General features: G+C 49.9%; 1 protein-coding gene across 3 annotated transcripts in view; it reads left to right on the forward strand.

Annotated features, from left to right (window-relative positions):
- Window positions 1-15,445, forward strand: part of HAUS5 (HAUS augmin like complex subunit 5) — a 740,017-nt gene that overhangs the window by 417,170 nt on the left and 307,402 nt on the right. For all 3 annotated transcript variants that reach the window (XM_069604849.1, XM_069604848.1, XM_069604847.1), the window contains one exon: window positions 9,346-9,460. In XM_069604849.1, coding sequence (XP_069460950.1) covers window positions 9,346-9,460 — 115 coding nt within the window. The remainder of the gene's footprint in view (window positions 1-9,345; window positions 9,461-15,445) is intronic.

Raw genomic sequence — 15,445 nt, forward strand, 5'->3', positions numbered from 1 at the left:
AGTGGTGAGCCGGGCGGCTCACCACTTGGGCCAATCAGGACGGAGTGCGACTTGAGTTACCAAGGTAACTCAGTCCAGGGTGCCTAAATCCCCCTCCCCCCCTCCTAAGTACCCCAGACAGAGTGGCACCACTTTGGAGGGCTTCTGTGGAGAAGCCCGCCAAAAGTGGAACAAAGGGCTCCACTTTGGGTCAGAGTTACAGAGGCGAACACCAACGCCATTTTAGAATCAAGTTTTGGCAAAAAGTCCCAACCGGAGTTATAAAAATAAATATATAAACCGGCGGTATGTTTAAGGCTACCGTAAATAAATAATTAAATGTGTTAGCCTAAAACAATGGGAAATCCCATAGGGAAATATTCGCGGTCGAATATAAAAAGTAGTTTCCACTGCCACCAGCCAAAACTCGATCAGGGGGGACGGAGACGTGCCCCCTCGACTAACAGACCCTGGGGCAATCGAATTGCCCCAGCCAGTACGTCCACAATATGATGGTTTGTACTGGTTCTGTTCAGGATTCAAGACTAGCAAAGTCTTTGGTGACTTTACATGCCCTGGGAGACAGTAGTCAGTCCCAGGGTATGGAGTCTATGTTGGGGAGTCCCTAGGACACCCCTGGGTCACGGCACAGAGGGTGCTGTGTGACCCACATCACAAAAATACATGAGGCCCTATGGAGTAAAAGACCCCATAGCCCATTCAACACAAGGTTTAACCAAGAAAACACACTTCAACATGTCCAAGAGTGAGGGTAAAAGAGTCTCACTCTTGGCAGGAGAAAAAAATTAAACCCCAGAAATCCAGCAAAGCCGCTGGGGGACTCACTAGGTAGGGAAATTCAGCCTAAACAGAGAATTCTCCCTAACACTCGCCCCCCCCAGACTAAGGGACAGGAGGATTTAATCCACCCCTGGATGAACCTCATACCTCTAGTCGATGATATACATCCTAGAGAGTCCATCAGCATTTTGATGGTGACACCTTGACCTATGTTCAATGGAGAACTCAAAGGTTTTCTTCTGCAAGCTAACGGACCTACAGACCCTTTGAGGAACATCAGTCTTTTTGTTATAGGGGATCCGGTTGACCAGTCCCTCAGAAGTTGGTACAACTTCTGAACCTATGTTAGGCTTTTTCAAGGGGTCCTTATAAAGGATTCCCTTAGATCTAGAGGGGCCTCCAAGGTTCCTCACCACCTCTCTTGTGGGAGCAGGTTGGGTCTTAGGCCTCTTGGTTGGAGGGGTTGGGGTTAGGCAATGTACCTGCTTCCCCTTCCTCTTAGATCTACCTTTACCTATTTTAGGAGTTTCCCCCCTAATATTAGGCTTGGAGTTGGGGTCTTCAGTAGAAGGTCCAACAGTCCGAAGGTTTTTGGCCTTAGACTTTTCTTTTCTGGTTTTCCACCAGCACTGAGAATTACCAGTTCTCGCAGGTCCAGATAGGGGCCTAGTTGGTCTATCCACCTCTTCCTCAGAAGCAGGGGGAGTCAGAGACTCTGAGACTAGGGGAACAATGATGGAGCTTGGTTGGGGCTCCCATGTTCCTAGCATACTATCCTGAAAGGTGCCTGGGTTAGAGGTCAACTTACTAACACCAGGGCTTGTAGTGGGGTTCTCAGTAGAGGGTCCCACAGGCTTAGAAGGGTCCTTCAAGGTAGCCTTTCTAGCCAATTTGGTTAAGTTCTGCTTCTCCATACTGGGAGGCCTGGGGGTATGTGACACTACTCCTAGAGTTCTTAGGTCATTCCCTAACAGGACCTTCCCAGGTACCTCAGCCTGAACACTGACAGGGATCCTTACTGTCATGTTGTTACATTGAATGAGGGCTGGTAGAATAGGAACCATTTGGACAGGGCCTCCAGACATCCTAGTGGGACCTTTGGGTGCTTTGGCCACATCTTCAGGTTGAAAGAAGCTTTCATCCACTACTGTTCTGCTGGCCCCAGTGTCTCTCCTGGCAGGAGTATCCTGGCCATTGACAAGAACACTGTCCACATAATACACCTTAGAGTTAACAGGTAGGGAGTTATACACAACCCTATTCTGGGGACTAACCAGACCCATAGGCTCTAAGTTTACAGTTGCTTGAAGACCCAAGGGTTCTTCAGCAAAGAGTTCAAAGTGGGCACTAGCCATCTGTACTTCATCCTCAGGAGTGAAGGCTAAGGAGACTGTGCTGATCCCTGCAGGTTTACCCTTGCACTTGGGATCTCCTTTGATATGGTCAGTACCCTGACAGACATAGCATTGTCCAAATGCTCTCTGGAAGGGTGGCTTGTTCTGACCTCCTTCTGGCTTGTGGCCAGAAGGTACAGTAGCCTGACTAGGTTTCCCATGTGGCTTACCCTGGTTATTTTGTGGTTTGGGGCCCTCTTTGGGATAGGAATTATTAGAATTCTCCTTGGAGTCTTTTTTTGGCTGTTTCTCCCCATCCTTCTTCTGAGTGACCCCAGAATCCTTGTGAGTGGCCCTGTTGGCAACCCACAAGTCAGCAGCCTTAGCTAGTTTCCGGGAATCTAATTCCTTGGAATCAGCCAAGTGTTGTCTGAGCTCAGGAGAGCAGGCATCATAAATAGTCTCCAACATAAACAAATTCTTCATACCTTCATAAGTGTTCACCTTGTAACCCTTAATCCATCCCTCTAAGTTTTTCAAACATTCACTCACCCAGGTAGCCCAAGGGGTACCATCATGCTTTTTGAGGCTCCTAAACCTCTTAAGATACTGGGAAGGGGTCTTCCCAAACCTAGCTATCAAAGCTAGTTTCACACATTCATAGTCCTTCCTATCCTCCTCCCCCATCTCCATTACCACATCAGTTGCAACAGGGGGAAGCCTAGAGAACAACCAGGTGAGTAAGTCATTTCCTGTGATGTTCTGGAGCCCATGATTATATTCAAACAGAGACAACCAATCCAACACATCCAACTTAGGCTCATACATACCAACCAATTCTTTAGGCATCCGGGGTCTTTTAGGACTGGAACTTCTAGAGGAGCCAGAGAGAGAAACATTCTCAACAGATAATTTCTTCATTTCTAAGTCATACTTGAGCTCCATTTCCCTTAGCCTTAGTTCTTTGTCAGTTTGAGCATTCAGTTTCTTATACTCCAATTCTAGCTTCATTTTCTCTAGTTCAAAGTACTGAGGACTAAATGTGGGACCTGGTAAAGGTCCAGTAGGCACAGCAGGTAGAGCAGGCAGAGGCCTAGGGGGGACAGTTACAACAGCCTCACCCTCCTCTTCTGACTCTTCCTCAGAAACATCAACATTTTGTTCCATGTTAACTTCAACACTGTCATCTACAGTTGCTGGAGTGGTAGGTTCCTCTGAACCATCACCCAGACTTTGGTTAGCTAACAATCTTTCAATCAGCTCCATTTTCTTGCCCTTAGTCAGGAGATCCTTATGTTTACAGAGCACTCTTAAACAATCAGCAGTTTTGGCTGCAAGGGACTCTTGACTATAGCTGTCTATAACTGACATGTTAGAGGTTTTACTTTTTCAGTGCTAAGCTTTGTGGTTAGTTGCACTAAGGTATCTAAAGCACAATAAAATGTATACTCAATACAAATCCCACCGCTGTACACCAGTGTTAGGCAGAAACCTGTGCAGTTCCCTTGGGGAACACTGCAAAAGATTTAAGACTACAGGTAGAGCAGTAAACCCCTTTGGTAGCAGTCTGTACCACCCAGATTTACCTGGTAGCTGTGGCTGAGCAGTCAGACTTCTCTCAAGAAGAGTTAGGCAGTATGTAAAGTATACACAATATGTACCAAAACACAATAGCACAAGCAAACACTGACCAGAGCTTGGTTTCAAAAGTATATAGTTATTTATTTAAAATACACATAAGTTAAAAACACTCTAGCAAAAATATAGTAAAAGCACTTCAACACAGTTATAATGAAAGTAGATTCAATCCTTTCTCCTATCTAGACAACTCTAAGTAAACACCACTTAATTAAAACAGAGGTGAGTGCTTAACGTTAGATGACACTCTAGTAGTTTCCAAGAAAGGGAGAGAAAAAGCAGAAATGGGTTAGACACACCACTCTAAGGTCCAGAGCACTTGCAATAGGCTTAAAGAAGAATAAAGTCACAGGTGAGCAAAAGTCACTAGGCAGGGCCCACTCTTAGAGTAGCCGGAGCGAAAATGTGCCCAAGATCACACTGTTAGTTAGAGATTCAAAGTCTTGCAAAGAGTCAAAAAGAGGTTAGAGTGGCTCAGAAAGTTTAGCCAAAGTGTCCCAGGCACTCCCAGGTTCGAAAGCCGGGGACTAAATCTACCCCGTACAGTCGGTAGCAAGGGAAGCCAGGCAGAACACAGTACCTTAAGCGGAAAGGATCCTCCAGCGGTGGCAGTTGTTCCAGGCAGTGGCAGCAGGGCTCGACGTCGGTCAGGGGAGAAGAAGTTCTCGCTGAAGAGCAGAAGAAGAGGGTCGTTGCACTGCCCGGGAAGAAACCAGCCGCGGAGTCCTCCGGTTAAAGGGTTGGTACCGACTTTCGCGGTATGGGGGTAAAGTGTGGTATTCCGGTTGCCGGGGTGCTTGGCACAGGCAAGGCGGCCACGAGATACCTCAAAGAACGGAAAGAAGGCGAAAACTGGTTGTCCCCACCAGTCAAGGGAAGGAGCCACTCCGTTAAGAGTTCTCCTCGGTCGTCGGGAAAAAGTGGTGAGACGGTTCAGCAGGGCTCCACCGGGTGGTGTCGTCGAAGCAGGTCGGCTCAGCTCTTCCCTCGTCGGATTCTTGGTCCTGTGGCGACTTCTGAAGTCCCAGTCCCCAAAGCCCTGCTTTTATGCAGCAAACCCCCATTCACCCAGCCTAGCTGTCACTCAAACATGCTAAGTGGTGAGCCGGGCGGCTCACCACTTGGGCCAATCAGGACGGAGTGCGACTTGAGTTACCAAGGTAACTCAGTCCAGGGTGCCTAAATCCCCCTCCCCCCCTCCTAAGTACCCCAGACAGAGTGGCACCACTTTGGAGGGCTTCTGTGGAGAAGCCCGCCAAAAGTGGAACAAAGGGCTCCACTTTGGGTCAGAGTTACAGAGGCGAACACCAACGCCATTTTAGAATCAAGTTTTGGCAAAAAGTCCCAACCGGAGTTATAAAAATAAATATATAAACCGGCGGTATGTTTAAGGCTACCGTAAATAAATAATTAAATGTGTTAGCCTAAAACAATGGGAAATCCCATAGGGAAATATTCGCGGTCGAATATAAAAAGTAGTTTCCACTGCCACCAGCCAAAACTCGATCAGGGGGGACGGAGACGTGCCCCCTCGACTAACAGACCCTGGGGCAATCGAATTGCCCCAGCCAGTACGTCCACAATATGATGGTTTGTACTGGTTCTGTTCAGGATTCAAGACTAGCAAAGTCTTTGGTGACTTTACATGCCCTGGGAGACAGTAGTCAGTCCCAGGGTATGGAGTCTATGTTGGGGAGTCCCTAGGACACCCCTGGGTCACGGCACAGAGGGTGCTGTGTGACCCACATCACAAAAATACATGAGGCCCTATGGAGTAAAAGACCCCATAGCCCATTCAACACAAGGTTTAACCAAGAAAACACACTTCAACATGTCCAAGAGTGAGGGTAAAAGAGTCTCACTCTTGGCAGGAGAAAAAAATTAAACCCCAGAAATCCAGCAAAGCCGCTGGGGGACTCACTAGGTAGGGAAATTCAGCCTAAACAGAGAATTCTCCCTAACAGTTTGCACCAAAATTCATCTCAAAATTTCATGTAAACCAGTCAATAGAACTACCAACGTTCTTTCAAAACCCTTCCAGCTTGGGAGAAAAAAGTCTGCATACACTAGATGTACGCAGAGCTGTCATGTTCTACATGGAAAGAACCAGACCACTGAGAAAGACTAATAAGTTCTTTGTCTCTGTGGCAGCAGGAAGAGAAGGAGATGCAGTTTCAAAGTCCACTATATCTCGATGGATTGTTCAATGCCTCACTCTCTGTTACACTCTTGCTAAGAGAGAACTACCCTTCAAGCCAAGAGCACATTCCACTCGAGGCACTGGGGCTTCCATAGCGTTCATTGCAAATGTTCCCCTTGAGTCCATCTGCAAAGCGGCTACCTGGAGTTCTGTGCACACCTTTACAAAACACTACTGCCTAGATGCACACTCTAGATCTGACTCCCAGGTGGGACAGGCAGTATTAAGACATCTTTTCTCTACTGTTCCTTCTCATAACCCACCGCCAACTCCGGGTACTGCTCGCTAGTCTATGCACAGCATGTGATTCTAAGCAGATTAACAAACATCAGAAGACAATGCATTACTTACCGTAAAAGCATTTCTGATGGTTGTATCTGCTTAGATTCACATGCGCCCACCCTTCCTCCCCGCTCGGATGGAAGGAACATAGACATCCTTTTCTATATTTCTCTCTTTTCTGTACTCACTCACGTCTAGAAGGCTCCCTCAGGGCAGAAAAATACAAACAGAGGGACATCGACGCGTGAGGGATTGTGGGTACAACGCTAGTCACTATAGGGATAGTGTTACAGACACGCCTTGTCGACGTCCCCTTTTCGACTACGAAAAACAAAATGCAATACTCCGCAGTGACCACTGGATGTCGGCCCTATGCACAGCATGTGAATCTAAGCAGATACAACCATCAGAAATGCTTTTACGGTAAGTAATGCATTGTCATATATATATATATCTGAGAACCTCGACACGTGAGGGATCATGGGTACAGTACATGTCACCAAAGGGAAAGTATTGCAAAAATGCCCCATCGACATCCCTTTTCGAAATCGAAAATCATGTGATACTCTGCACGAACCACTAGATGTAGGCTAATGCAAAGCATATGAAAACAAGCAGATGCAAGCATCAGAAAGTCGATTACAGGTATGTAATGTTAGTTGTATGCATTGTGCAGTGCTCACCACAGATAGTTGAGATGAATTCTACTTGCATTGACTTTTCCAAGAATTCTATTGCTAATAATTTTGTACTCGCTGGATGAATTTGCAACATTTCCAAACAAAATTCTGGAATGGGTCCCTCAGAACTGGAAACTTTGGTGTAACGTGTTAAATTGTTCAAATGTTAAGGAAACACAGTAGCTGCTCACTCTCCTCCAGAATTCACTTTTATTTTGGGGTTCAAGTGACAGGAGGCCCCTCCCCTTTGTTTTGGCATGCATACGTTTCCTATGACAGCACCATCTACCTTATGTGGTGTGCTGCCAGGGGTCTCTATGGCCCCTTTCTACAATCATTTTTGGGTGCACAGGCAGGAGTAGTCCTCACCTCTTTATGACATGGATTTGCACCTTTACAGCACATGCCATCTTACGTTGACTGCTGTGGGGGGGACACTATGTCCCCTTTTGTTTGTCCTAAATAGTATTTTTGCTACTTTCGTGGCATCTGCTGAACAGGCTTGGTGGCAGTCATTACAATTTTACCCTTTTGCTCGAGCTTTATTATGCATTGCCTTTTTAACTGTGACAATGCCCTTAAGAGGACCATATAGTCAAAATGCTGGCGTGTATTAAGACCAATCCAGTATGGCAGTCCTTTGTTGGGCCTCGTTTTATCTTGCCAGGTGGGGGGGGAAGGGTCCCCTTTCTTCATACATCTCATCAAGCTTTTTGCAAGAAACTCACAAAGCCCACGTGTGCAAGAGATGGCAAGAATTGGAGTGGGAGGGGCTGTTTGCCCCAACACACATTCCTTCAGGTGCTTGGATGTGGCTAGCAGATTCTGGGGGGCTGGCTGTTAATTATTGACCACCTCCAAGTTTGAATGTTGCATGTGACCTTATTGGAGCACTATTGTCACTCCCAGCCTGGATTCTTGATGTGAGGAGATGAGCAGGAACCAGTGGAGCATCGAAAACCAGATTAAGGACCTGGAGGACCGCTGAAGAAACCAGCACTGGCTCAGCCAATACCACCATGTTGCAAACCTCGACATCTAATTGACAGGAAAGACCTATTTCCCCTCTAATAGGACCAACCAGTCAAAAGTACTTCCTGAGGCACATCGCTGTTTTCGGTCGTTGCAGCGTGCATCTTTGCATTTTCTCTTGAAGGCTTGATCCTGCTGTTAATAGTTGAAATTCATTCTGGCTGACAAAATGGATGGAACTCATAGTGGGGACCCCTGAGGCTCTGCTGTAAATCCGTTGTGCTACCTTCCATCAGGACATGAGCCTGCTGGTAGACTGAAGTCCTGTTGCAGAGTGCCTCCTGACCCTGCCCGGGATTGATGCAAGACAATCATGCAGGAAGTCCACTACGAAGGTCTGTTTCGTTGTGGGACCAAATCTGGGTGTTCCTCAACTGTGCTAGGACTCCACAAGAACCTAGAGACAACTAGTGGTGATCACTGTTGAACCTACACCCCAGAGCCTCTGTAAGACAACAATTACCAAACTTGACTTTCTCAAGGTTCAGGGGTCTGAGCTGACTTGTAGCTCTTGAACTGCCCCTCTCCTCATTGGGTTTGCATTGGGCACAAAGTCCTGCTTACCTTAGCGCTACCTGGATCTGGCCCAGGGCGATGATGTTCGGGTCAGTACTTGGTCCTGGCTGGTAGCTGCGTCTCCTTTCACTACAAACGGACTTAACCCTATCTTCAGTACTGAACCTGCACTAGCTGAGTATGCCCTCCTGGACTACTCCCCTCATCTCTCAGAAACCGTTGTGGTACAACTAGAAACTCTGAGAGAGTTGGTATGGGCTAGGGCTGGGCTTATGAAGATTTAGTGTATGCTATTGAGTGCATTATAATGAGACGCCCCATGTTCTGGTGTGTATAAAAAATGTTCTCCCTACTTTGGTGAATGCAATTATTGTTTAACTTCTTGTAATTCTAAAGTCGTGTGAATTCTAAGTTGTTTGTAACACATAGTGTGTTACTATACTGAGTTTATGTATGTACTTAAGTATTTTTACTTAGCTTGGAATATTTAAAGTTTGCCTTAGTAACATTATAATAGTGTTATGTTTATACTTAGCTATGTGGGATTTTTTTATATACTAATTCTGCTAGATGTTAAATGTACTACACAACAATGCCCCCTTCCTCCTCTGTTCAGCCTTGCTGCTTGGTCAACGCTATAACCTTGCTAACTCTATTTTGACTTTTCTAAGTCCTACCACTGTTAGTGACTTTGAAAAAAAAGTAACACGGTGTTATAGTTAGTTACAGATATTGTTTGGTGTAAAATGAAATAATCATGACAAGCCTGGCTGTAGCACAGGAGTGGTAGGATGCTAGCTTCTATTGTAGCAATCTAGGTTGTAGGGAACTTGCTTCTTAATTTAACTAATGTGACGTTTATTTACGCTTTTATTTTCTATAGATTACGACGTGTTCCAGTCCACGAGTTGTCTGTTCATAGACTGCAAAGGACAGCGGCTCCTGAATTCCATGTTTTAGAGGGTATCTGTCAAACTCTTCAATTCCCTCTACATAAGGTTAGTCTTTAAGAGCATCAGTTGGGTGACAGTTAAGCTGTGTAACTTGGCATTCCTAGACAGTGCCTCTTGGACGCTTCAATGCTTTTCAACAGTTTGAGATGTAGTAAAGGTCCCTTTGACGACAGCCAAAGTGGCAGCGAGGCCTTGTTATTTTTCATCTTTTTCTGACTGGTTACTTGACTTTCCTGAATCATAATCTGATGCCTCGTCGGGAATGAATATGTAATTGATGTGTCCCTGAGAGGCCCTAAACTTTTAAGGGTCAGAGAATACAAGTACCCAGTCTGGTCATGTGCGAGTACTCACATGAGGGGCTTTAAGTGTCGCACTGGTTTATTGGTGGTAGTGGGGGGACAGGCAATAGCCCTCTGGTGATTCCACAGAGCATCCTGTTGAAATCCAGTACGGTGTACTACATTCCAACTTGGTTTGCCTACACGTGGACCTAGATGAAATGCAGAACAAGGTGGGGTTTCCTTACATGGCCTGATTTGTTGCCTGATAGAAAAGGAAGTGTGGACTTGGTTGGCCAAAAGTGATAGTAATAGCCTTATTATGGGCATTTCTTAGCTTAACCCTTTTGCAGGTTCAGCGAAGAGTCTGCATGGTTGAGAGTAAGGTGAATAAGTGTATAGGCCTTTTACCTAGGAACCAGATGCGCACATTAGAAATGTGAACTCCCACAGTGATTTGAGTAACTGCCAAATGTTTGAATAAATGCAAACCTAGGTTTTGACAGTTTCCTACTGTTATAAACGTTCCAGGTCTTGGTTGTGCATTGTAGAAACATGCCTTTAAAATGCCAGGTTTTGTGCACTGTATGTTGAACATGCTGAGGCTCCCTGCAGGATAAAGGTGGGACCATGGAGGTCAGAGCTGGGCATGGGGCACTGGATGTGTTGTTGAGAGGTGGTACAAGGTATCTTTGTGAGGAGGAAAGTGATGAGTGGGAACAGAGCAGGGATTCACTGTCTCAGTGCTAACAGAACTGGGCCCCTGAAAAAAAAGGCATGTGAAGAGATCCTTGGAACCAGGGGTGGCCCTTGAAAAAATGGTGTTGGTGTGTGGAGGGGTAAAGCAGGGGTTTAGGGGCAGGACCCCTCAAGAACAGACATGGAAATAAGAGTGATGTGGGTTGGCGGTATTCAGGGAGCAGCATTTAGGATGGGCAGGCAAAAGTATCTGCACCAAAGACTATGAATAGTTTGAGCTCATGTTTGTGGCTATAGTTTTTTATTAAAAATAAAAAGGGGTTCGAAAATGCCTCTAAGATACATTTCTCCAGCATGGGGTCTGGCATGGATTCACATGCTCATGAGTATTCCCCGTCGTCAAGCTGGGAATCCTCGGTAAAGAAAAAATCAGTATCCGTTTCGTTTCTAATCTGTCTTTCTTAGTAGTAACCAATCACTGATCTCTGGGTCATACTGCCCCCAGCCAATGACTGACCTCTCCCTAAGCCCGCCTCTGGCAGCCATCCTCAGATTTTTTTCGCACGCTCAAGTGTTGGGAGTCCTCGTGCTTTAGCTCTCGAGTTTTTGCTGCGTTTTCGCACTTTTTCAGGAGATTTTCTCATTTTTTTGGTTTAATCGAGCATCAAGCTCCACCGTTTCTACTTCCGATAACGGGGACCCGTTTCGGAATTCTTCTACGCCCCTCAAGGGTGAACTTTTCGTCGAGTTTACGCTTCTTGGAGGATTCCGGAAGATCTGCGGCCTACCTCAACGGACATGGCCCAGGACAAGGGAAGCTCGACGCCCGGATCCAAGCTGTTCAGGTGCTGCCCTGGATGCAGATTACAAAACGTTTTCAAGGAGGACGAGCATTTGCGATGTCTCTACTGCCTTCATGAGGACAAGACGCACATGGAGAAGGACTGTGCGTTCTGCAAGAACCTTTCGGAACGTACCAAACAAGATCGTTGTTCCCGCCTCGCCGCCTGGCTGGAGAAGGGCACAGCAGGTGAGAAGGTGAAGAAAAAGTCTGAGCGGGCTTCTAAGTCCTGTGAGGGCGCCTCGGTGACGGGGCCCCAACAGAAGGCCAAGCACCGCTAGTCCGCGGGCACGGGGAGCGCCGAAAGGTCGTGCTCTTTGGCTGCCAGGCAGGGCGCGACCTCCCCGGCACGTTCAACCAGGAGCCAGCGCTCTGGTTCGGGGAAGAGGAAGTTCGAGAACCCGGGTAAGCTGCTGGAGCGGACCCGGTCGATCTCGAAGGGGGAGCGAGGCGTTGACCCTCCCCCCAAGGCGAAGGCCCAGGACGCACCTAAGGTGGTGAGGGCTTTGATCCAGCCGGCAAAGGCCTCTACCGAAGTGGTCGCTGCGACCCTGGCGAAGCCGGCTGAGACTACGCCAGTGGAAACGGCCTCTGGGCCCAGAGTATACCTGCCACCGCGGAGGGAATCCTCTTTCCAGCCCATCGTTAAGACCCCCGTGAAGTCCCCGGCGGAAAAAGAGGGGGGGGGGGCGGTGGCCATTACAGACTCGAAATCAGCCTCTGAGGAGGAGGAGCTGGTGGAAACCGAGAAGGGCCTCAACGAGAGGTTCATGGGCCTCAACGAGAGGTTCGAGAAGGTTCAATCCCAGGGGGCGGTCCCCGCTTACATGATCGAAGATGGCCCAGTGGAGCGGCCATCCCATCCGTCGCAGCCATTGCCCGAGCCCCAGGATACCTCGGCGGCCATTTTGTTGGCGATCCAATCCTTATGTACCGAGATAAGGACGAGATTACCAGGGACCCCGACGGAGGATCCAGAACCAGGCCCGTCGGGAGACCCTCCGAACAAGCGGAGGAGAGTCCACCCCTCTCCGCCCTTCGTGCCCGCGAGACCTGTGGACTCCTCATCCCCCTCGCCAGACACTAGAGAGGATACGGCGACGGATACAGCGATGGGGATGGACGACGACGGCGGTGATGACACAGCGGACATCCCGTCATCACATCACCCCTCCCCCCCCGCGGTCTTCTCCAGCCGACGAAATTGTCTCCTTCCACACCATGATAACCAGGGCATCCAAGCTCTTGCAGCTGTGCCCTGAAGAACAGAAAAAGGAAGGGTTTCTTTACCAACGACGAGAGGCCAAGTGGAAGACGGTCCTTGCTGTGCCTTTGCTCGACGGCATCTGGGACGAGGGGTTTGCTGTCCTCAAGAACCCTTCCACGGCACCCGCCAAGAGGGACAGGTACGAGAAGAAGTACCGAGTCCCCGATGCCGCCCCCTTGTGCCTCAGGGCCCAGCCCACGCCAGACTCTGTCGTCTCGGCAGCGGCTAAGAAGAAAGCAGCGTGTGCGGCAGCTTCAACTTCCACTTCCCCGCCGGACAGCGAGGGCAAGAAGTTGGACTCCATGGGACGACGAGTCATCTCGTCGGCGGCGACGACGATTAAAGCGGGCAATGCCTTAGCGATCGTGGCCCGCTACGACAGGGAGCTCTGGTTCAAGTTAGCTCCCCTGCTAGACTTCCTACCTGACAAGTTGGAGGAGGCCCTAGAAATTCTGCAGGAAGGCGAGGTGGCGTCGCATCACGCCATAACGGTGGCAACGGACATTGTCGATACCGGATTTCGCCAACTGGGCAACAGAGTTTGCCTCCGACAACGAGGATGGCTCAAGGCGACAGACTTTCGCCAGTACGTCCAGACCAGAGTGTTGGACATGCCGTTCGACGGCAACAACCTTTTTGGTAAGGCCGTGGACGAGTCTCTACAGGCCATCAAGACCGACTCGGAGACGGCCCGGGCCCTAGGGGTGCTTCAACAGCGACGGCCCTTTCGGAGCTCCGGAGGCAGACAGGGTGCCTCCAAAGGATCCAGCGGTGGATCCTCCACTTACCGCCAGGCGGCCCGCTCCTCTTCCCAGGAGGCCTACAGAGGTCGCGGGAAGCAAGGGGGGGATCCCGCCGTCGTCGCCAAGGAGGCCAAGGTGGCAAGGCCGCCCCCAAGCAAGACTGACCCGGCTGTGTTGTCGGGCCCCCACCGAAGCACCCCGGTGGGAGGCCGGCTGACGAAGTTCGTCAGCGTGTGGGAGTCCATCTCCACCGACCGTTGGGTGTTGGATACCCTGGCCAACGGGCACTGGCTGGAATTCCAAAAGAAGTGCCCTCGCATTCCTCCCGTGGCCAGGAAGGAGAATCACGTCCCTCAACTGCTGTTGGAGGTAAGGGCGATGCTCAGGAAAGGTGCCATCGAGCTCGTCCCCAGGAGGCTCCTTGGGCTCCGGAGTGTACTCAAGGTACTTCCTCGTCAGAAAGAAGACAGGCGGTTGGTGTTCCATCCTGGACCTGCGTTGGTTAAACAAATGCATCAAGGCGCAGAAGTTCAGGATGGTCACCCTCCAGCACGTGCTGGGACAGCTGGAGGAAGGCGACTTCCTGTCGTCGTTGGACCTGGAGGATGCTTACTTCCACATCCCCATTCTAAAAGGGCACAGGAAGTTTCTCAGGTTCGTGGATCAGGGATGCCACTACCAATTCAGACAGAGCCCTACCGTTCGGATTAAAGTCGGCACCGAGGGTATTCACCAAGTGCCTGGCACCAGTGGTGGCGCGGCTGCGCCTGCAGGGGATCCACGTCTATCCCTACCTGGCCCGACTGGCTAATCCAGGCAAGGACAAGGGAACTCGCCGTCGAACATACAGCGAGGACCGTCCGGTTGCTCACAGAACTGGGGTTCGCCATTAACTACCCCAAATCCCACCTAGTTCCATTGCAAGTGGCACTGTTTCTGGGAGCGAAGCTAGATACAGTGGGGCAATCGGCCTCCCCGTCGGGGGAGAGGCCCAAGACCATCCTGGGCAAGGTGCGGCGCCTGTTAGCCATGGACGTGGCCAGGGTGAGGTCCATCAAGTCCCTTCTCGGGATGATGTCCTCATGCATCTATCTTGTACCCCTTTGCAGACTTCGGATGCGTCCGCTAAAGGAGTTCCTCGACGCCTGCTGGTTCCAGGCGACGGGCTACTTCGAGGACAGGATCCCTCTCGACGAGGAGTTCTGTCGGGCGATCTTATGGTGGGGTACCCATGCTCACCTCACTACAGGCACGAACTTTCAAACCCCAGCGTTTCAGGAGACGGTGACGACGGACGCCTCTCTGGAGGGTTGGGGGGCCCACACCGGAGATCTCCACGCAAGAGTCCTTTGGCTCCCGGAGGAGAGATCTCTCCACATCCACATTCTGGAGCTCCAAGCAGTGTTCTGGGCGCTCAAGTCGTTCCTTCCGTCCCTCAAGGTCAAAGTGGTGAGGATCTTCGCCAACAACACCACCACGATGTTCTACATACGGAAGCAAAGGGGCACCAGATCCACAGCCCTATCCAAGGAGGCCCAGGATCTGTGGCACTGGGCTGTCGCCTAGGGGATGTCTCTGGTTCCCTTACACTTGGCAGGAATAAAAAACACCATCGCCGACTCACTCAGCAGGGAGCTGCGCTCGTGCCACAAGTGGGAACTATGCCAGGATCAAGTGGATCGGCTCGTCCAACGATGGGGCAAACCCCAGATCGACCTGTTCGCGACGGCGACAAACTCCAAGTGCCAGAGGTTCGCCAGCAGGTTCCCACAGCCGAGGAGCATGGGCGATGCTTTCCCATTCCCATGGGACGGCCTGTTTCTATATGCGTTCCCTCCGTTGCCGTTGCTGCTCCGCCTAATCAACCGCGTGGCCGAGGCAGATCTGGTTCCCGTACCTTCTGGACTTGTCAACGTCCCCACCAGTCAAGCTGCCGGCAGACGCGGATCTTCTCTCCAGAGAAGGAGGCGCCATTCTCCATCACGACCCACAGTCGCTGAACTTGCAGGCCTGGCTCCTGCAGCACTAGAGTTTGGAGGGTACGATATCCCGGCTGACTGCAGAGAGGTTCTTGCAAAAGCCAGGGCGTCCTCAACTCCCAAGTGTTACGGTCATAAGTGGAAGAGGTTCTCTGTCTGGTGCCGTGCACAGAAGATTAACACTCTGCGGATTACGGCCCCTCAAGTACTGCCGTACCTA

Source organism: Ambystoma mexicanum, chromosome 1p (assembly GCF_040938575.1).
Source record: "Ambystoma mexicanum isolate Mex_15411 chromosome 1p, UKY_AmexF1_1, whole genome shotgun sequence".
Lineage (NCBI taxonomy): Eukaryota > Metazoa > Chordata > Amphibia > Caudata > Ambystomatidae > Ambystoma > Ambystoma mexicanum.